General features: G+C 43.5%; 1 protein-coding gene across 1 annotated transcript in view; it reads right to left on the bottom strand.

Moving 5' to 3' along the window:
- The window catches only part of PHYHIPL (phytanoyl-CoA 2-hydroxylase interacting protein like), a 37,918-nt gene extending 16,768 nt beyond the window's left edge, over nucleotides 1–21,150 (bottom strand). The window contains exon 1 of the mRNA XM_058188593.1: nucleotides 21,028–21,150. Within this exon, the coding sequence (XP_058044576.1) occupies nucleotides 21,028–21,133 (106 nt within the window). The 5' untranslated portion in view covers nucleotides 21,134–21,150. The remainder of the gene's footprint in view (nucleotides 1–21,027) is intronic.
- Nucleotides 21,151–21,896: the final 746 nt, after the last annotated feature.

The following is a 21,896-nucleotide window of genomic DNA, read 5'->3' as shown; positions in this document are numbered from 1 at the left end:
CCTCACAAAATTTTAATTGCACTAAGCACAATCCTTTGGAATCTGGCAGCCATGGCCCATTTTCGACTCATTTTCCTGCGTGATCTGGTGTAACAACAGTGCTACCATCTATAACTTCAGGATCTTCAAATAAAAATGTCAACCCTGAAATGTAAACCAGCCTACTTTACTGGGGCTGTTGCAAAGATGACAGGGAGAAGACCATAGTCACCCACTGCAGGTGAAATATCGTTCTAAAATGTAATAAAAATAATTTCCTAACAATATTTTAAAGCCCTTGATGTGTTATGATGCCTTTCCACTTCCCTTGTGTCAAAATGTTGATGCATTAAATATATGTAAGAATGTTGTGTCAAAATGTTTTTTCAATAAAAAAAAAAATGTTGATGCATTAAATATATGTAACCTTGATGTAATAATATTTGACCCGTTGGTGATTTCACATTCTTGGGTTTTACTTATGAGCTTATGACTGCTCATCAGCCCTGTGGACTTTTGTTGAAAAGCGGGGTGTGTGTGTGTGTGTGAGAGAGAGAGAGAGAGAGAGAGAGAGGGAGAGAGAGAGAGAGAGAGAGAGAGAGAGAGAGAGAGAGAGGGAGAGGGGGAGAGAGAGAGAAATGCATCCCAGAGATGGGAATTATTTCCCCAGGCCCTGCAGTTGTTACTTCAGGTTCTCAGCAAAGGAGCAGCCCTTTCTGCTGCCATGCATACTGTCAGCCTCCACTCCAATCTTCGTATACTTTTGTACAATTTATATCAGTAGATAGAATGTGAAATGTTTATTTCTGTATTATAAAACAGTTAAGGAAATGAGATGTATCATAGCACCATACAGGGTAAGGGAAAGGGGCCTATTAAGAGTGTCGGCTGACATAACAGTGTGGGAGGGGTGATTAACGGCTGAGTGTGAAGAGCGCGGGCTTTTCCAACAGAAACTGCATTCCTAAGATGATTGATAACTAGAGACCTGTGGAAGAAGATTACCACGAGGGGCCGAGAAGGAGCTGGCATTGGACCAGACCAGCCTGACCTCCTGGAGGAGGAGGGACAATTGGGGGGATATGATATGTTAGCCATATTTTGTCTCAGATCCAACTTTACTAAGCTGCTATCAAGACTGTAACTAGTAAAAGTACTTTTCTTTATTGCAAATGAAGTCAAGTTGAATTCTTTCCTAGTTATAATCAGAGGCAGTCTGACACATACTTTCCATGTGCAAAAAAAAAAAAAAAGAGTGACAAAATAGATTCTGCAAATAAGTTTCCACTTTTTATTTATTTATTTATTTGATTTTTATACCGCCCTTCTCCCGAAGGACTCAGGGCGGTGTACAGGCAAATAAAAACAGACAAGACAATATTATATAAAATACAGGATTAAAAAACTTATTATAATTTGCCTAAAAATTTAGAATATATAGAAACTAAAACCCCATTTAAAATTAATGATAAAAACTATAAAATCCATAAAATTTAAGCCAGCCCCGCGCAAATGAAAAGATGTGTCTTCAGTTCGCGGCGAAAGGTCCGAAGGTCAGGTATTTGGCGTAAACCCGGGGGAAGTTCGTTCCAGAGTGTGGGAGCCCCCACAGAGAAGGACCTTCCCCTGGGGGCCGCCAGCCGACATTGCTTGGTGGACGGCACCCTGAGAAGTCCCTCTCTGTGAGAGCGTACGGGTCGGTGGGAGGCATGTGGTAACAGCAGGCGGTCCCGTAAGTACCCAGGCCCTAAGCCATGGAGCGCTTTAAAGGTCGTAACCAACACCTTAACCGACACCTTAACCGACACGCTGGTTCCGTCCCAGGCGCCTGATGGACCCGGAGGGGTTCCGGACGGAGCTTGGGCCATTTCCTGAGGGTCTGGCTCACGGCTCGGCTGAGGAACTTGTTGCGGCCTGGGAACGGGCCGCGGCGGGGGCCTTAGACCGGGTCGTGCCTTTGCGGCCTCTGACCCGGCGCAGGTCCCAACCGGCTCCTTGGTTCTCTGAGGAGCTGAGAGGGATGAAATGCCGGAGAAGACGCCTAGAGAGTTCCTGGAGGTCTAGCCGTTCTGAAGCTGATCGGACACTAGTGAAGTCCTATACTAGGGCTTACCTAGTGGCAATGAGGGAGGCGAGGCGTAGCTACGCCTCCTCCCTCATTGCATCGGCAGATAACCGCCCAGCCGCCCTGTTTGGTGACCCGCTCCCTCCTACACCAGGGGCGGGATGACCCGTGCAGGGACGTGCTGAGGAGTTTAACGGTTATCTATACGATAAAATCGTTCAGCCGGGATGGTTTGGACCAAGATTGCGTGATACGGGTGAGACGGCTGAGGTGGTCTTGGTGACATTTTATGGGATGAGTTTGACCCTGTCGCTCCGAGGACATGGACAGGTTGTTGGGGAGGCTGAATGCCACCACGTGTTTACTGGACCCGTGCCTCCTGGTTGGTGCTGGCCACGCAGGAGGTGACACGAGGCTGGCTCAGGCGATTCTGGCGCTTCTTTGGTGGAGGTGTCTTTCCGGCCGCCTTGAAAGAGGCGGTGGTGAGGCCCTCCTCAAGAAGCCTTCCTGGACCCGGCTGTTTTAGGTAATTATCGTCCGGTCTCCAACCTTCGCTTCGCGGCGAAGGTTGTAGAGAGTATGGTGGGATATCAGTTTCCCTTGCACCTGGGTGAAACTGTCTATCTAGAGCCGTTCCAGTCCGGGTTCCGACCCGGGTACAGCACGGGGGCGGCTTTGGTCGCGTTGGTGGATGATCTCTGGAGGGCCAGGGATGAGGTTGTTCCTCTGCCCTGGTCCTATTAGACCTCTCAGCGGCTTTCGATACCATCGACCATGGTATCCTGCTGCGCGGTTGGAGGGATTGGGAGTGGGAGGCACCGTTTATCGGTGGTTCTCCTCCTATCTCTCCGACCGGTCGCAGTCGGTGTTGACAGGGGGGCAGAGGTCGGCCCCGAGGCGCCTCACTTGTGGGGGGGCGCCGGGGGCGGTCCTCTCGCCCCCTCTGTTCCACATCTATGTAAACCGCTGGGTGAGATCATCAGTGGGTTCGGTGTGAGGTACCAGCTGTCGCGGATGACACCCAGCTGTACTTTTCCACACGGACCACCCCAACGGCCGTCAAGTGCTGTCCCGGTGCCAGGAGCCCGTACGGGTCTGGATGGGGAGAAACAGGCTCAAGCTCAATCCCTCCAAGACAGAGTGGCTGTGGATGCCGGCGTCCCGGTACAGTCAGCTAAATCCGCAGCTGGCCATCGGTGGCGAGTCATTGGCCCCGATGGAGAGGGTGCGCAACTTAGGCGTCCTCCTGGGTGGGCGGCTGTCTCTAGAAGATCATTTGACAGCCGTCTCCAGGAGAGCGTTCTACCAGGTTCGCCTGGTGCGCCAGTTGCGCCCCTTTCTGGACCGGGAGGCCCTATGCACGGTCACTCACGCCCTCGTGACGTCTCGCCTGGATTACTGTAACGCTCTCTACATGGGGCTCCCCTTGAAGGGCATCCGGAGGCTACAGTTAGTCAGAATGCGGCTGCCGGGGTGATAGATGGAGCCCCTCGTGGCTCCCGTATAACACCTATCCTGCGCGGTCTGCACTGGCTACCTGTGGCTTTCCGGGTGCGCTTCAAGGTTTTGGTGACCACCTTTAAAGCGCTCCATGGCATAGGGCCGGGTTATTTACGGGACCGCCTACTGCGACCAGATACCTCTCACCGACCCGTGCGCTCTCACAGAGAGGGACTCCTCAGGGTGCCGTCAGCTAGGCAGTGTCGTCTGGCGGCGCCCAGGGGAAGGGCCTTCTCTGTGGGGGGTCCCGCCCTCTGGGACGAACTCCCCAGGACTCCGTCACCTTCCGGACCTTCGAACCTTCCGTCGCGAGCTCAAGACACATTTATTCATCTGTGCAGGACTGGCTTAGTTTTTTAGATTTTAAATTTAGAGGGGTTTTTAAATTGATTTTAATATCTATATTTTTTACTTTTAATTAATTGGGCAGTAGAATAAGTTTTTTAATGATTGTTTTAATTTGTATATTGATGTTTTTATATGCCTGTGAACCGCCCTGAGTCCTTTGGGAGATAGGGCGGTATATAAATTCAAACAATAAATAAATAAATAAATAAATAAATTAAAGTGCATCCGAGAGGCCACAGGCAGCCAGTGCAGTCTGCGCAGGAGCGGTGTTACATGGGAGCTACGCGACTTCCTTAAACTCTGCCATCTAATATCCCTAGCAGAGAAGGAGGGACTCTTAAAGAGGGGAAGCAAATCATTGAGGAAAGCAAAATAAATAAAGTTAGTGTTAACGATTGGGACAGTGTGTAGCTGCAGAAAATGTGGCACATTATACTGTAAGGGCGTTAATGGCTAAAATCTCTGTTATTTTCTCAAATAGTCATGAAGAAAAATGCTATTTAAAGTACAGTGAGATTCGCAAATTCAAGTTCTGTTTCACTAAATGTCCATGGAGATTCTAAGTCATCCAGGTCATGCTTATCCCAAAGGTGTTTTTTACGAAAGGCAACTGACTTTCTTTGTTTTTCTTCGAAGACATTTCACTTCTCATCCAAGAAGCTTCTTCAGTTCTGACTGAATGGTGGATGATGGAATTATCTTCCTTGCAGTCCTCTGGTCATTAGCACTCTTTGGGCACTTTGGGCACTTCTGTTTCACCCCTCCCCCTCCCCCCCACCAATTTTCTAGTCCTATTTTCTGAAATAAAAACCATCCATCGCTAGAGGTTTTTAAGAAGAGATTGGTCAACCGTTAGTCTGAAATGGTGCAATGCAGTGATGGCAAACCTTTTCGGCACCGAGTGCCCGAACTGGAATGCATGTGCACACATCCGTATGTGCGCACTGGAATGGTGGAAACCAGCTGATCTTTTGGTTTCCGGTGTGCACATGCGCACCAGCCAGCTGGTCTTCACGTGTGCCAGAGAGCTGAAAAACCTGAACACCAGGTGCTGGGACCACGCAGGCACACAAGCCAGCTGGTCTTTGAGTTTCTGGTGGTCCACCCTGCGCAAAGACCAGCTGGTTGGCATGCATGCGCGCACTGGAAACCAGGAGAGCAGCTGGCAATGGTGTGCGGGCCCGCAGAGAGGGATCTGGCACGCGTGCCATAGGTTTGCCATCATGGGTATAGTGTTTTCTGCTGAGCAGGGGGTTGGCCTCCAAGGTCCCTTCCAGCTCTGCTATTGTTACTGTAGCTTTACACCCAGTTCATTAGGATGAAAAATCTAGGTTAGCCAACTCACCCACCAGGTTACTTTTGAATATGTACAAAGTTTTGAAAGGAGAAGACTGCAAGAGAACATCAAAGCATTAAATTCTTATTAGAGATGTAAAGGACTTTCACCATAGATCTTGCTGGGAGTAGATTGGAGTTTATTGCTTCTAATGGATTCATGGCACTAGGAAAAACATGCAGAATGCAGTAAAATGGATTGCAAGTACCCCAATCTATATATCTCTAGTCCCAACCCGCTGTCTTGAGTGGATTGGATCAGCAAGAAGCAACATCGAGTGATGTTTCTGCTTTTTCCTTTGGTTCTCAAGAATATAATTTAATTTATTTAGTTTAACATGAGCATCTATTCCAGAAGACTCTGGACACTTTACCCAATCCATTAAAAAAGAGTAAAATGCCACCAGTGAGATTAGCAAAGATATTTGAACATTTGTCAGCTAAATGTTGGAAGTGTAATCAGATACCAGTTCCTATTATCATACATGGTGGACATGCCCAAAGGCAAAAAAATACTGTACTAAAATACATACATGGCTAGAAAAAATGATAAAGCAACACATAGATTTGAAACCAGAAATGTTTTAGTTGGGTATCTTACCAGAACAGTATAATAAAGGGAATACATATTTAATTTTACATGTGTTAACAGCAGCAAGAATTGTGTTTGCACAACAATGGAAAAATGAAGAGATCCCTGCAGAGAAAAGTTTTATTAAAAAATATTAGAATGTGCTGAGATGGATAGTTTAACACTTAAAAGAAAAGGAAGAAATAGAATATTTCTTAACATGGGACTTGTTTTACTAATGGCTAACTAACAGAAACAGAGGTTAGAAACAAAAAAGATTAAAAGGATAATTAATTATATATTGAAATTTTTTTTAGATGGATAAGCTAATCGTACTATTACTATGTGATTAATATTGATATGTATATTATGATTATCATTATAATTATTGTTGTATCTCTACTCAAAATTAATTGTACCCAGACAACACATTGTTCAAATAAATATGGAGTTTATGTATACAAACACACACACACACACACACACACACACACACAGAGAGAGAGAGAGAGAGAGAGAGGGAGGGAGGGACATGGTGGCTCAGTGGCTAGGATGCTGAGCTTGTCGATCAAAAGGTCAGCAGTTCAGCGGTTCGAATCTGTCCCCTAGAGTCAAGAACGACTAATACATATGTGCAAGGGGAACCTGAACCTTTATATATCTATATCTATATCTATATATCAGTTTAACGTGGACATCTATTCCAGAAGACTCTGGACAGTTTACCCAATCCATAAAAAAGATTAAAATAATTAAAACAGTTCAAGGCCAGAAAAAAAGGCAGCCCAGACCAAAACAACTTGAAGGACCAGCGTCTGGCTTTTGAACTCTCATTAGTATTTCAAGTAACTGCAGGGTGGCAATTTTAACAGCCAAGGACCTGGAATACAAACCATCACCTCAAACGACCCTCCAAGTTAGATAATTCTTCTTGACGAGAGCAGCATAATATGGACAGACAAGGTCATTCTTCAGAGGGACTTCGCCTGGAAAAGGGATGGGCGCCTAATGGACCTGCAGAGTTTTAAATGCCAGTCTGGATCGTATCTTACCTCCCATTAGTTTCCTCAGCCATGAAATTCATAGTTCTTGGGGGAAGGGGAGCTTTTTTTGGGGGGGGAGTGCTTGGAAAATGAGCTTGCAATGCTGGAAGCAAATCAAAAGTATCTTGAGGCCAAATCTTGGCCACACCATCAAGCCCAAACAACGTGTCCATTGCCAACACTCTATTTATTGGCCAAGTGTCCTGAGTGCCTAGTGGAAGCCTGCATCATTAAGCAATCTGCATTTTAGAGAGCATCTTCATACTGATTTAGGGTAGAAAAAATTTAGAATTCCTTGGTAGGAATTCTGTTTAATGTTCAAACCATCAGAAAACCAAACAGGAGGAGGAGGAGGAGGAGAGGAAAGAGGAATGAGTAGTAGTAGTAGTAGTAGTAATAGTAGTAGTTTTAGTAGTAGTAGTAATAGTAGTAGTAGTAGTACTAAGTGGTTCCCCCCCCGTCCCTTATGGGTCGAAAAGAAAGACCCTAACTAACTACTATACCAGACTGGCTCTTATACTTAAAAATGAGCCCAATGTTATGTAAATATTGCAGATCAATGTTGCAATCTTCTTTGTGATTTAATGGGTAACTCTGTTTAGGCCAAGGAGAAATTGGAGGACAATTTCGCATATCCACAACAGTAGAGCAAGGCCCCAATGGGAACTTCTGGATTCACACATCATAGCTTAACAAACTTTGGTTTAATAAAACTAAGGTTGGCTGAGTTTCCATTATGGACCATGGTTCCATAAACCATCTACCATGTTTTACACAGCTCAGCCATCATGTTGATACATTAAGCGGAAACTGAACTGACATTACATCTGAGTGAACCAGCAAAGGTCATAATCCTTGATATTATAAACATGGTTTTAAGATTATAGGGTCCAGAAAAATAGGAAACAGGATACCTCGATTTATATATTTGCACATAAAACGTTGGCTGGTTTTAAAACACTCCTCTAAGATGTTGTAGAAAAAATAAAAATGATGATTTTGATTGTTTGATTCCTTTCTGGAAACTGTTTGGCTGCTGGAAACTGTCCCTGATAGCTTCAACTTGGCAAGCAGGCTTAATACACACTTTCTCAAGATTACATTTTAAAAATGGGATGAAACGATGGAAGAGACATCTGCTGAGATTTAAATGAAGAAAAACGACTTCAGTTGTTTTTTTTTTAAAGAATGAAACATAGGAAATGGCAAGTAAATGAAAACTTACCTTTAGAGAGGGAACATGAGGTGACTTTATACCAGTGGTGAAATCCAATTTCTTTATTACTGGTTCTGTGGGCCTGACTTGATGGCTATGGTGTGGCTTGGTGGGCGTGGCAGGGGAAGGATACTGCAAAATCCCCATTCCCTCCCCACTCCTGGGGGAAGGATATTGCAAACTCTGGGGCCAGCCAGAGGTGGTTTTGCCAGTTCTCTGAACTGCTCAAAATGTCCTCTACCTGTTCTCCAGAACCTGTCAGAACCTGCTGGATTTCACCCCTGCTTTATACCCCATAATCTCTCCCTCCTACCAAGATCCTTTTCAGAACATAGCAAGGAGGAGGATTGTTGGCACAATTCTATTCTAGGCTGGTACCGCAGGACATGCCTATAAGATGGACTTCTAAATGTGTGAGAAAGGAGAATGCACGGAGTGAGCGTCTCTTCACCGTTGCTCATCTTGAGCTTGCAATAATGCAGAAACCTGAGCTTAGCACTGATGATGTGACCTAGTTGGGTCATGAAATGCCTGCAAGAAAATCACTAAGCTCAGGATCTTACATTTCAACCCTGACTACAAATATTCTTTTTTATTGGTAGAGAAACTTGCATCTAAATGCTGACCAAGACAAGGTACCTCCACCAGGGAGATGTGTACCTGTTGCAATTATGACAATGATGCAGATCAATCTGCTTACAACTAATATTTCCCCTTCCAGCATTTGTTTGCAACTGGGTCGAGACCAGAGATGGTATTCAGCAGGCTCTGACCAGTTCTGGAGAACTGGTAGCAGAAATTTTGAGTAGTTCGAAGAACCGGTAAACACCTCTGACTGGCCCCGCCCCCATCTATTCTCTGCTTCCAGAGCCCCAGCTGATCGGGAGGAAATGGAGATTTTACAGTATATTTCCCCTGCTACGCCTACCAAGCCATGCCCACCAAGCCACGCCACGCCCACCAAGCTATGCCCACAGAACCGGTAGTAAAAAATTTTGAATCCCACCACTGGTCCAAACGACCAATGTTTATAACTAGATTTTGCAACAGAACAAATCATTTTTGGGCAGAGCTACAAATAATCATTCCTTGGGGAATGAAAGTCAAGGAAATCTAAATTAGTGAAATAGTACACTGAACTACAGCATCTCCAGGATCAGGGCAGGGATGGCATTTTGTCTCTTGAGCTGGAAGACTCCTATTGAAGAAATAGCTACGTACGTGTGTGTGTGTGTGTGTGTGTGTGTGTGTGTGTGTGTGTGTGTGTGTGTTTTCTGAGGTTTTCATGGGTGTTTGTATGTAGGTCTTTGGTTATTCGGGTTTTCTCCCGTGTAAAATTGGAAGTATCTTGGCGACGTTTCGACGAAGTCTCATTCGTCATCTTCAGGCCGGTGCCTTCTGCGTCATGCTTCTAGGAGCAAAGAAGAAAGCACCTAGAAGCATGAAGCAGAAGGCACCGGCCTGAAGATGACGAATGAGACTTTGTTGAAACGTCGCCAAGACACTTCCAATATTACGTGGGAGAAAACCCAAAAAACCAAAGATAGATAGACAGACAGATAGATAGATAGATAGATAGATAGATAGATAGATAGATAGATAGATAGATAGATAGAGATAGATAGATAGATAGATAGATATATGCAGGTTTTGGTATGTTCGGGTCTTTTCCCGTGTAAGATTGAAAGTATTTAGGCAACGTTTCGATGAGATCTCAATCATCATCTTCAGGCTGGAGTTTTTTTGGCTTTGTTCTTATGTTCTTATGTGAGCAAAGCAAAATATAAATGTATGTATGTATGTATAATATTTAAAAGTATGAATGGTTCCTAGAAGCAACATGATTTGAGAGAGCACCTGTACAGAGTTATACTTTGACGTAGTGTGATTTCATTCCTAGCTTTCCAACAGCTGTACATTTAGATAGATTATTGTGAAATGAAAAGCATAATTTTCGCTCTCTACCTGACATTCCCTGAACAAATTTGGAAATTTATCCATTCTCAAATTTCCTTTTGCTAGCAATCTAATGGCTACCTTGTAAGATGCTTTCTCCAGCCCCCAGTGGCTCATTCTGACATATAAGCATTTAGTGATGCCTTGGAGAGACCCAAACTACCTCTTCTGGGTATATTGTGACAGAAGAGGAGATCTAACGATAATTAAAAATATTATGAAATAGGAAAGTGTGAAGGAGAAATTCTAAACCACAATGAGACTCTTTGGAGATTACATGACAACTTAAAAAAACAGCTTGATTGATGACAACTTAGAAAAGAGAAACATGATTCTCAATGTTTTTCTTTAAACACTACTGAAAAGCTTTTGCGAGCCACTATATAAGCCAAGACTTGAAAATTAAAAATGTTAAAATGGCCCAAAGCCTGCAAGAATTTTAACTGACTTGGTAATCTTATAGGACTTCAAATGTATTTTAGGAGTACAGCCATTTTAGACTATAGTAAGGAAAAATCAAGAGGAGCCTATTATAGGACAACAGCTTACTGTACTTCATCAAATGCATTGCAGGAGCTAAACTGATGTAAGCTTCAATTTTGGGCAGTGTAATATTGCCTAAGGAACCCATTTCAGAAGAAAGTATTTGATTTCATTATGAATCTTTTATGAGAAGCCATTATAAGATCACCATGCCTGAGTTTGGAAGGTCAATGTTATGATTCTAGGCACAAATGTTATTTTGGGCCTTGCAATTTAATTTGAGGGTATTCCTCAGGATGGGCAGAAACAGGTTTGGACTGAACTCAAGCAAGATGGAATAGCTTCCTTTGACTTTCCATGGAGTTGTATTCTCCAGACCCAACAGGTTCACCATCTGAGCCTTCGCTTGCTGGAAGAGCAAGGGGGAGAGGGCTCTGGCCAGGAGGTCCTCTGCTCAGCTTCATTTGTGCGTCAGAGACAGCTCTCTTTAGAGCAGGATGCAAACAGGACAGGCACTTTCATCCCTGTCATCTCTGATTAAGATTTCTGTAATCTGTTGTAGATAGGACTTCCCTTGAGGTCCACCTGGAGACCAGTCAGCATCCTGCATTCTCACTGGTCAGCTTCAATGCTGCCCTGTTACTGTGGCAGCAGCTTTGGTTGCCAGGTTATTTCTGAGTGTGGTTTGCAATGCTGTTGCTACCTTTAAAACCCTTAATGACTCAGAGACTGCCTATCCAAGAGACTGCCTTTTTCTAATCAAATCTGCCTATCTCATCCAGATAGATAGGGGAGTATCTGCTTGGGATCCCCCAAGCAGGCATTATATCTTGTTTAGATTTTATATCATTGCATTATTAGCGTTCTGTTGTATGACATACATTGTAAATTGCCTAGAAGAGAGCTTGCTTAGTCTAGTGATTAGGATGCTGGACTCCGAGTAGAAAAACCCAAATTCTAATCCTTCCTTTGGGAGAGTTTTCATCTCCAACCCTAAGATGAAGGTTGGCAAGGGCAAACCATCTCTGAAAATCTTGGCAAACAGATGACATGGACTTGTCTTTGTAGTCTCCAAGGACACGTCTGACTCCCGAAACTGCTTATAGTCCATTGGACTGAGGCCATGCATGGATTTCATAAAACCAACTAAAAAGGATATGAGGATAAGATGAATGCCGTTGTAGGGCTGTGATTTTATTTTCCACCAGAGGTTGAACTGTGCTGGTCTTTGGGCGTTCATCTGCTATGAAATGAAGAACAAATGTGCCATCATGCAGAAGGATGTTTCACTTTAAAACATGGATGATATCTCAGGCGTTCAAAAATTCTGCATCTTTTTATTGTTGGTGTTAAAGAAATAAATATAAAAAGATGGGATCAGATGCATAATAATTATGGGTATATAAGATCATGGGTATAAACTGATTCGGAGATTTGATTCAATTTTTTCCAAAACTTTTTTTTTTAACTTGTTCTGGACAGCTTTGTCAAAGTGACCTAATTAGGGAATTTGAATTAAACCACTGAATCAATCTGATTCAAATTTGAATCTAAGTTGAATCAATGGGTTGAACTGAAATAGGTCACTCTCCAACTGCAAATATTCAGAGGTTTAGTTTGGGTTTAAGGCAGGGGAAGGCTGCAATAATAGAGAAAGTAAAATAAGTGGTGGTATTTGATAGAGAATTCAGCTCCATGTGGATTTAAAAGTCAGGTAAAAACATCTGAACATTTTGCCATCTCCATTCCTACATCTCAGCTGTCAATTCTTTTCTCAATAAGAAAAAATACTATTACTTGATGCCTGTTTTTGCAACCAGTCAAATACATTGCGGGGCTCACCAGATGCTGCAGAACTGTCACCAGTCCTCCTCTTCAGCATGATTAATAGTGAGAAATAATGGGAGCTGCTGCAGTCCAAAAACATCTGGGGAGCATTCTGTTGCCCAGATGTTGCAAGAGAAAATATTACTTTAATTTGCACACACATCAATATTACTTGAAAATATATCACAATATGACGTGCATGGTAACAAACCCTTTAGATGGAACACCATATTTAGCACAGTCCTTCAGTTAAGTATTTTCTTAATATAGATTTGGCTGTGTTAGAAAACTCCCACTTTTTTCAACGCTGAAGGGCATTTTGAAATTCTTCCTCCTCATAGCAGTCCAAGGAAAAAAAAACTACCAAAAGATAGTAGAACTTAACAGCTTTTAAAACCCAGATTTCTTTCTCATGGAAGGCAATAAAAAGCTGCAGCCCAGAGATCAATCAACGGACAAGCGTCAGGAAGGGCTGTTGAGTTTTGGTAATGCACTTTGTCATTTCTTTAGACATTTGATACACAAAGTAGCTAAAGTAGGTCATTTTAGAGTGTTCCAGCAAATACATTTTTCCCAAGCTTGGAGTAACTTTGCCAAGGTTCACTGAAGCCTTCAGCACATTTTTTTTTGAAATGCAATTATTATTTCCAAAACCATCTATGCAAAATAGTACTTGCATTCAAGCGTGAAGAGAGACAGGAACACTTTGTGATAACAATAAAACTAACATTGATTAATGATTCAGCTACAAACACCACAATGAAATTGATTCAGCTACCAACATGCCAGTTAACAAGTGAAAAGTTATTATTTCAAGGTCAGTCAAGAGATGTGACAAAGTACATTGCTTCAAAGCTCATGGAGTAAACTTCCTTTCCTTTCCTTTCCTTTCCTTTCCTTTCCTTTCCTTTCCTTTCCTTTCCTTTCCTTTCCTTTCCTTTCCTTTCCTTTCCTTTCCTTTCCTTTTCTTCCCTTCCCTTCCCTTCCCTTCCATCATCTATCTATCTATCTATCTATCTATCTATCTATCTATCTATCTATCTATCTATCTATCTATCCATCCATCCATCCATCCATATATCTCACAATTTTTACACAGCATTGTCATCATGCAAAAATGAACAACAACAACTCCTCCCCCACAGCAGAACAGCCAATTACTTTCAGAATACTTGATGATGAAGACCTCCAGAAAATGCTAGGCCTTTAGGCTACACAGAGAAGTGAAAAGAATATCTCAGAAGATGACAAAGGCTTCAATATGTCCAAGAACTCTATGGATGTGTTCACGAAGCTACCAGAGAAGAGTTTGATTTGAAGGAGATTGCATCTTTTTATTTCAGTTGCATCCATCTTTACAACCAAATGTCCAGTGAAATATTGTCCCTCCTCTCACTTGAGTGGCCATCCACACAAGAAACAAATGCCCATGTGCTCTATCACTATTGTAAGTGCTACAGCACTACTAAAAACAGAAACTTCTTCCCTGGGTAATTAACCTCTAGGTGCCATGAAATTCAGACTGTTGGCAGAAGAAGCTGAAGACACATGGTTACCTGAACTGGAGCTCATCAACGATTCATTTACTACCAACTCTATAATGTTGCTTAAACAAATACTTTACCCACTAACACAGCATCCTATTGATTACGGTACAAGATTTACAAATCACATGTCATCTGAACATTTTAAGGCACTGTATGAATACCAAGAATTGCTAAATTTATCTACACAAAATATTCCAAGCTCCTATCTATGGAAAAACTATGTAAGATAGAAATAGTGGTTCCAAAGAAGAGCTAACATTTATGACTACCTTGTATCATTATTTTAAAAAAATTGCCACAACATGAAGGAAGATTTCATAGAAACCATTAAAATGATAATGGTCCTACTGTGAAATGACTACAGAAACAGCCACTCTAGTCAAATAGAAGACTTCTGGCAATCAGATGGAAAAGATGATCAACAACTGTAACCAACTCGAGAAAGAAAAAACTTCTTGTCTAAAAATCCCTCCGGCTCTCAACATGAAAGCCACCCAAGAGCCTGCTCAATTCCACTATGACTATCTCCCCTATCCTGCTGCTCAAGATAACCCTAACCTAATCTTGTCTATCATCTTTGTAGCTCAGCATTGCTCCTAGAATTTCCCTTTTGTATACATGAGAATATTAAGATGTTTTATTCTAATTCTTAGGTAGATTGAAATGAGAATAAATTAGCAGCTCAAAGTAAATAGAAAGATGATGGATTTTGCACCTCATAAACATGACTGGCTTTCAGAGATGCTATCCTCCCATCTAACTATAGATGAACTTAATGGGATAATCGGGTCTAGGATGGTAGGATTTCTGCATTTTGAGGGACATTGACGATTGTCTATTAATTGTTACTGTTCTTGTTTAATTGTACTTGATTTTTTGTTGCATATGAATATATGCCTTTCCTCCTCACATATTTTTCAAATGGGCTAACAAATGTCAAAACTATACAAAATCCAAGCTAGTTTTCAAATTAAAAAAAATGTATGGAACAAAACAGTGTGCTTAATAGGCACTGGATTTGCTGAGTGACCCATCTCCTTGGCAGAGAAAATAAAGCTAATACATAATCAGCTTTTCTTTTATCTCTAGCAGTTCATTGTTTTTCTTCCACGTTCTAATGGTAAAGACATCCTCGACTTAAGTGTGAGTCTTGATGACTGTAACCATGCTGTTTTCTTGGCAATGACACGGAAGATATTTAATACTGCAGATTTAATTTCCCAAACTATTTAAGAGTCATGGAAATCCACACAATCCCCTTCCCAATATTAACTAGGCCCAACTCTACATAGATCAGCCCAGGTCAGTTAAGTGTCGCCACTTGCTGAGTCCAAAAAATATGAAATGTTACATGAATCTGCACTGATCAGAAGCTTGGACACAGATGAATGGGAATAGTATACTCTCCTGTGACCATGCTACTAAGATACTTTCCCATGGTGTTAATGAAATCAGAGGAGGTAGTAGAATTTAAATGAGCATGCCAAGAAGAAGAAATGCGTTGGATACAAAAAGCAAAGGAGAATTAATGGGGTAGGAACACAACAAACCCAGAATGTTAAAAAGGAGAGTTGAGGATACGAGATGGAGGGATGGACAGGCATTCAAGGCTCAAAAGGCAGTTTAGAGAGATATGTGGGAAAAGTGAAAAACAGAGGTGGCTGCTTTGCACTGGATCATTCTTGGCAACCCAGTTGTTCTGAGCCAAGTTTCCTAGTGATCTTCTCTACCAGATGTTTAAAAGGCTTACCCAAGAGATCTTCCTGCCTGAGCCAAGATGAAAACTTGGGCTTGCTGTACTCCAGAAGGAAGGTGATGATCTGGAAGGGGGTTGACTTGGAGGCAGGATCCTGCACTGACCTGAAGGCAGCAGGCTAGTTTAGCTTACATGGTCCACACAGCTGTGTATTCCCACCCTTCACTGCTACTTGCACACTGCCCTGCTGAAACAGATATTGTAATGCAGAAACAGTGGTACCCATGTGTATCATAGAGGCCAAGTTCTATTTTGCATACCATGCACCTAATGGTGTGTTGGGCTGCCTCTGTGCCTCTTTGCCCATTTGGAGAAAGTGGAGTTGCTGCAAGAAAAGAAAGAAACTTGGCCAAAGAGTTGGACAGTTCCCACCAGCACAAAGCAAGCCCCCCCCCCCCAAGGGCTCTTGCACCCAGGTTATCATCACCCAAGCCTTGGTGTCTAAAGACCCAGCCATAAATTGCTCTTTTCAAAGCCAAGAAATCTAGGAAGCCAAAAGAGATACGAAAAAGATGAATGGAAGAACAAAGGTCAATTATGAATAGCCTCCAGTGCCAAGTGGGAGACAGATACACAATTTCTCACAGTGACAAAATAGATCAAGTTTTGAAAATGTTTTATTGAAGCATCTGGTTCATTCAATTAAAAGGTTATAGACCAAAAATATGGACAGAGAAGGATAATATGTATTTTATACAAATAGGGTTTTTTTCTGAAGGAGAGATGAATGGTTGCTAAGTGATTAAGGGAAAAAAACTTAGACAAAACTGGCCACCAAATGAAAAGGAGAGATATAGAAAGCTGCTTGTCAGAAGTTAGGCCATGAAGAATCCATACAATCACAAAAGGAAAGTTTGGAAGATGAAATCCATATTGAAGTATTCCTACAAATATTATTTGTTGATGGGAAAGTGAGGTATAAATTAAAAAGCAATTAAAAACATATGTCACTGAAATGCTTAGAATTCTTTATTGGCCAAGTGTGATTGTGCACACAAGGAATTTGTCTTGGTGCATACACGCTCAGAGTACATAAAAAAAAGATATATTCGTCAAGACTCATAAGGTACAACACTTAATGATAGCCATAGGGAAACAGTCAGTATAAATCTTAAGGATACCAGCAACAAAATTACAGTCATACAGTCATAAGTGGGAGGAGATGGGTGATAGGAATGATGAGAAGATTAATAGTAATGCAGACTTAGTAACTAGCTTGACAGTGTTGAGGGAATTATTTGTTTAGCAGAGTGATGGCGTTCGAGAAAAAAATATTCTTGTGTCTAGTTGTTCTGGCGTGCAGTGCTCTATAGTGTCATTTTGAGGGTAGGAGTTGAAACAGTTTATGTACACAATGTGAGGGGTCTGTAAATATTTTCACAGCCCTCTTTTTGACTCGTGCAGCATACAGGTCCTCAATGGAAGGTAGCCATTGTTTTTTCTGCAGTTCTAATTATCCTTTGAAGTCTGTGTCTGTCTTGTTCGGTTGTGGAACCAAACCAGATAGTTATAGAGGTGCATATGACAGAGTCAAAAATTCCTCTGTAGAACTGGATCAGCAGCTGTGAATGGGTAACTAAGAGCCACACTTCCATGGTTGCTACACAAGAAAATATTCTCATGAACACATCATCATATAAAATCTGATAATTCTAGGAGATTTCGTTCAACCCTGTTTTATACAGATACTGTACGTTCACAAGGCTGTGCTGCACAAATAATATAATAATCATGACTGGAGGTGCCTAGAGATGAATTTATTATGAATTTAAAGAAAACAAGACCCAAAGGGGTATTTATGATCAGAAGCAAAAACAGGATTCTATAACTGAATATTTCTGCACCTTCAGGATAAGGCTAAGTTGGGTATCCTCTCAATGATCATTTAAATATAAGTGGCTGATGCTACTCTACTAAAATGTTTGCATTTCATTTTCAATATGGGAAATTACTTTGCAATTCACATTTCCCAACATAAAAATGATATATTGCCCCTCTGACTGTGAAATGAACTTATGAAGAAGATCCACGTACTTGTACTCAGCAATGAGCACTCAGAGATGTGCTCAGAGATGAGACTCAAAAAAAGAGGAAATGTTTAGACTGCAAAAGAACCAAATAAATGGGAATAATTCAAAACTGTCTAGACATTTCCAATTTCCGTGCAGCTAGAAAGATTGATGCGAATAAACAACAGAAGAAACCTAAAGGACAGGCTACAGATATCTTTGAATTAGAAGGAGTAGTTGAATGGAATAAAGCCTTTTAGACTGGATTCAGCAAAATAAGCAGGACAGTGACTGCAGCTGATTGGAACAAGAAGAGCATTAAGGAGGAAGAAATAAGATAGATGGATTAGTTGCGCTTCAACTTCTCTTTCACTTTCCTAGAGTCTTGCCTAAAAAATAACAACACAATGAATTTTTTGTGAGCAAAAAAAAAAAGTCCACGTGAAATTACTTTCCATAAACAAGATCGTTGTTCCCTGGGATTGAAAATATTGTTCTGTTTCTAATGGAAGTTGTAACTGGCAACTCCCTTAAGGAGCAAGGAATGGGAAATAATCTTTCCAGAAATGATCCCAGCATCTCTTGATCACCAAGACCAGCAAGTTAAAATGAAAAAAAAAATCTAGAATATACTGATTGTTCATCCTATTTCTAGATAAAAATAATTCTATTTCTAGATAATGCTCACATTTTCCAGGGTATCCATATCAATAAGTAAGATTACACTGCCTGGTTAGATTTGTCTTGTGCAAATTAAAACAAAAGTTAATTTGAAAACCGGCACGTTCTCTTGCGTAAAAGATCCTTGAAAATCTAATCAAATAAAGACTGTGTTGGTATTATTTAAGGCTTGCATAGGTTTACTGGCTGAAAAAATGTGGAATTAAAACATTCGTCAGTTTGAGACGAGCTGAATACCCAGGGGATTTTTAAGGAATATAGATTTTAACAATCAAACTCACATCCTCCTTCAAAAGGCTGTTGTGAAACAACTATCCATTTCAACCAAGTTTTCACAGAGGCCAGAACATCAGGAATACTCTTTGTACCAGAGCATGCTTGCCAAAGAGCATCCCTTATTTAAAAACAAGTGCTATTTACGTTGTATTAAGGAGCGTGGGCAAATGAAGATATGTCTTCCTGCTAAAGTGTATTTGTTGCAGTTCTGCGCTTCCCCCATAGAGGCATTTGTGACTCCTCAATGACACTTGTTGGACACTAAAATACGTTTCAAGGACTGTCCACCTCTACTAGTAAATGGTCCACTTAAAGCCTAAAAATGCATGTTCTTTTCTTCTTCCCACTTTCACTGAAAAGCCTTGAAGTGACATTCCTCAAGGAAGTGCACCATCTCCCTGTGGTGACTAAGAGCTTGAAGCACCACAGGGAGAGCAGCTAAATCCTTCCAGGAATTGGCTGAACATCTAAGGCCTATCCAAGAGAAAGCAGGCCATATTTCCTCTGATATCTGCCTCCTTGTTTGTCTGTCTTTTTTGTCCTTTTCTTTTCATCCAAGAAGAGAGAACACACCAATAAGGTTGTTATTAGGTGATTGTGCTTGATAAATTAGACTTTATGCTCTGCCAATTAGCAGCCTACTCCAATGAACTTCATATACTTCACACCACTTTGATTGAGACAAAGAAAGTTGCACAATGTGCCTTCAACATGTGGCATCTCAAAATTGAGTTGACTACAACAGCACTGAAAAAAAAACCTTCTCTCTCTCACCCACACTCACATTAAATTGGCATTTGAGGGTAACAGAACAACCAGATCAAATTTAGGAAAAGATATTGCATGGCCAATATTCTCGTAACGGAAATGAAGTGTGACTGCCATGTCATTGCCCAATCTGATCTAGAAAGCTTTTTTCAGCCTAGGTTTTAAAGTAATTGCAGTGGCAATCTGAAATACTTTGTAATTATCCCATTAAATCCACCCTGTAATGGTGGACGGTTGTACAAAATCTTAAAAGGTTGTTTAAACCCAGAAACTGCATAAATGCCCAACCTTTGAATTGTTAAGTATGTGATACTCCCTCTAAAACTGCTGGCTGTGGCCAGCCTTCTTTGTTGCCTGACTTCATCTGCAGCCCTGAAAACCCGGGAGCTATTTCAAGCATACATTTCAAAATAGGCTAAGTATTTAGAGATCAGACATTTCACATTAAATTGCCCCATGTTCAGGAGATCGCTAAAGCCATTTGATAAGTACATTAAAAACAGAAAGGAGAAGGAAAGCAGATTAGCTAAAAAAATAAATAAAAAATAAATCGCACTCTGGAAGATAATCCTCTAAAATATTAAATTTTGGGCACTGGTTGGATTTTGTGTGCATAAATACAGAGAACTAATAAGTGCCATAATTACTGCAAGCCTTGGGCACAGAGGTGTCAGTAATACAGAACTGATTACTGGACAGCCTTCTAGGGTTGTTTTTTTGACCCTTGCACACGTGAAAACTAAACTTCATTTGTTAAGCATGGTTAACTTTCTGGTTCATTAATAAGGGATGACTGATCTGCCATAGGAAGACCCTCCTTGCAAAATCCGCTCAGCTTCCCAGGATGTGAACATCTGGAACTGGGCGGGTACAGAACAAAGGGCTGAGCAGCGGACCGAAGCGCCACATCTGGCGGGTCTTCCCTCAATGGAGGCCAGTGGAGCCGAGCCCTGTCCAGGGTGCTGAAGCCTCTCAGCCGCCCGCTTCTCATTTTTCTCTGTCCACGCCGAGTTGCCACCTCTCCCCGTCCGGCGTCTCCGCCCGCCCTGGTCGGTCACCACCCAGTTCGGAGGGGCCGGATCATCACCGGGGCCGCGCCGGGCATCGGGCGGATCCGCAACAGGTTTGGGGCTGGAAAAGAGACGCCTTTCCCTTCGCCTTCTCTCCCCGGGAATCACCTCCTCCCAGGCACACATCCACCCCACCATTCAAGGCACTGCAAAGGGGCTGATCCGCGATGGGTCCGCAGTGGGGGCTTCGGCTTCTCCCGAAGGGAGCATCGCCAGGAGATCCCCGGCCGGGCCCAGCTGTGCCCCGGCGGCCTGCGCGCAACCGGGACTCTCGTACCGGGTCCAAAAGGGTCCGCGCGAGCGAGCAGCCGGCTCCCCTCCTTGTAGCCCCTGGAAGCCGCAGCAGCAGAGCCGGGCTTGCGAGACAGAGGCAACCTGGCCGCGGCGGTCTCTTCCTCTCCAGGCAGACACAGGCTCCCTCGCCAGCTGAGCCCGCCCCTCCTTCTAAAAAAATCCTTTTGTTAGCAGCAAATTGCAAGGACGAGCTGCACCGAGAAGGGAGCGGCGGTGGTCCATAGCTGGCGGCGCAGAAGGCCGGGGGAGGCGGGGGCTTGGCACCGGCCCTCACCGCAAGGCCCGAGAGAAGCGCCAACTCACCGTCCCGGTCGCAGAGCTGAATCGCCTCCAGGCTGAGGTTCTTGAGGACATCCTCGCAGGGGCTGGCCGGGCTGCTCCGGGGATGGTCCAGGCGAGGCACCTCCATCCTCCCGACTCGTCGCCTTCCTGGGCTGGTCTGGTCTGGCTGGCCACGGGCGCGGGTCTCGCCCCCTCCCTCGGAGCTGCGGGCGGGCAGCGGGGGGCCAGGAGGGTGGGAGAGGGCGCCCTCTGCAACAGCCTGGCTGCGCTCCTGCCTCTGCCCCGACTGGCTGGGAACTGCGCGGTGCAGCAGAGGCGCGCGCGCTCCCTCCCGCCGTCCCTCCCCGGGGCTGGCTGGCTGGCTGGCTGGCAGCGGGCGGGGATTAGAGGACGGGAGGAGCGACGGGCTGGCGAGCCCTTGCGCTGGCTCGGGAAGGGAGGAGCAGGAGGAGGAGGAGAAGGAGGGCACCGATGCTGCTCACCTCGCTCCGCAGAAAGGAGCTCGCCGTTAGCAGCGTCTGCGACGCCGCCGCAGCTCTAAATGCAGACCTGCGCCTTCTCCCACACCCTTCCACCGGCCGTGCAAGGCCGTACTGAGGGCCTGAAGCCCCCCGTTGCTTACGTAAGGCTTGACCCACGGCCGCGGGAGCGCTGCCATTTTGGGCTGCGGCGATCCTACCGACCGTTGAAAGGCAGGTAGAGGCTCCCTCCAAGCCTAATTTTTTGCTGCGCCCCCTCCCCGGATCCGGATCCGCTTTCATGTTTGGGTCGGTGTTGAGCTTGCCCGCGGAGACCCGGGGCATTTCCAGAGACACCGTAATTGCCCCGGTCTTTGGACTCGCAAGTTCATCTCCCGCCTTTCTTCTGTAAGTGTCTCTGCACCGGGGCTT

This window comes from Ahaetulla prasina, chromosome 6, assembly GCF_028640845.1.
Source record: "Ahaetulla prasina isolate Xishuangbanna chromosome 6, ASM2864084v1, whole genome shotgun sequence".
NCBI classification, from domain to species: domain Eukaryota; kingdom Metazoa; phylum Chordata; class Lepidosauria; order Squamata; family Colubridae; genus Ahaetulla; species Ahaetulla prasina.
This window is presented reverse-complemented; position numbering and strand designations above follow the sequence as displayed.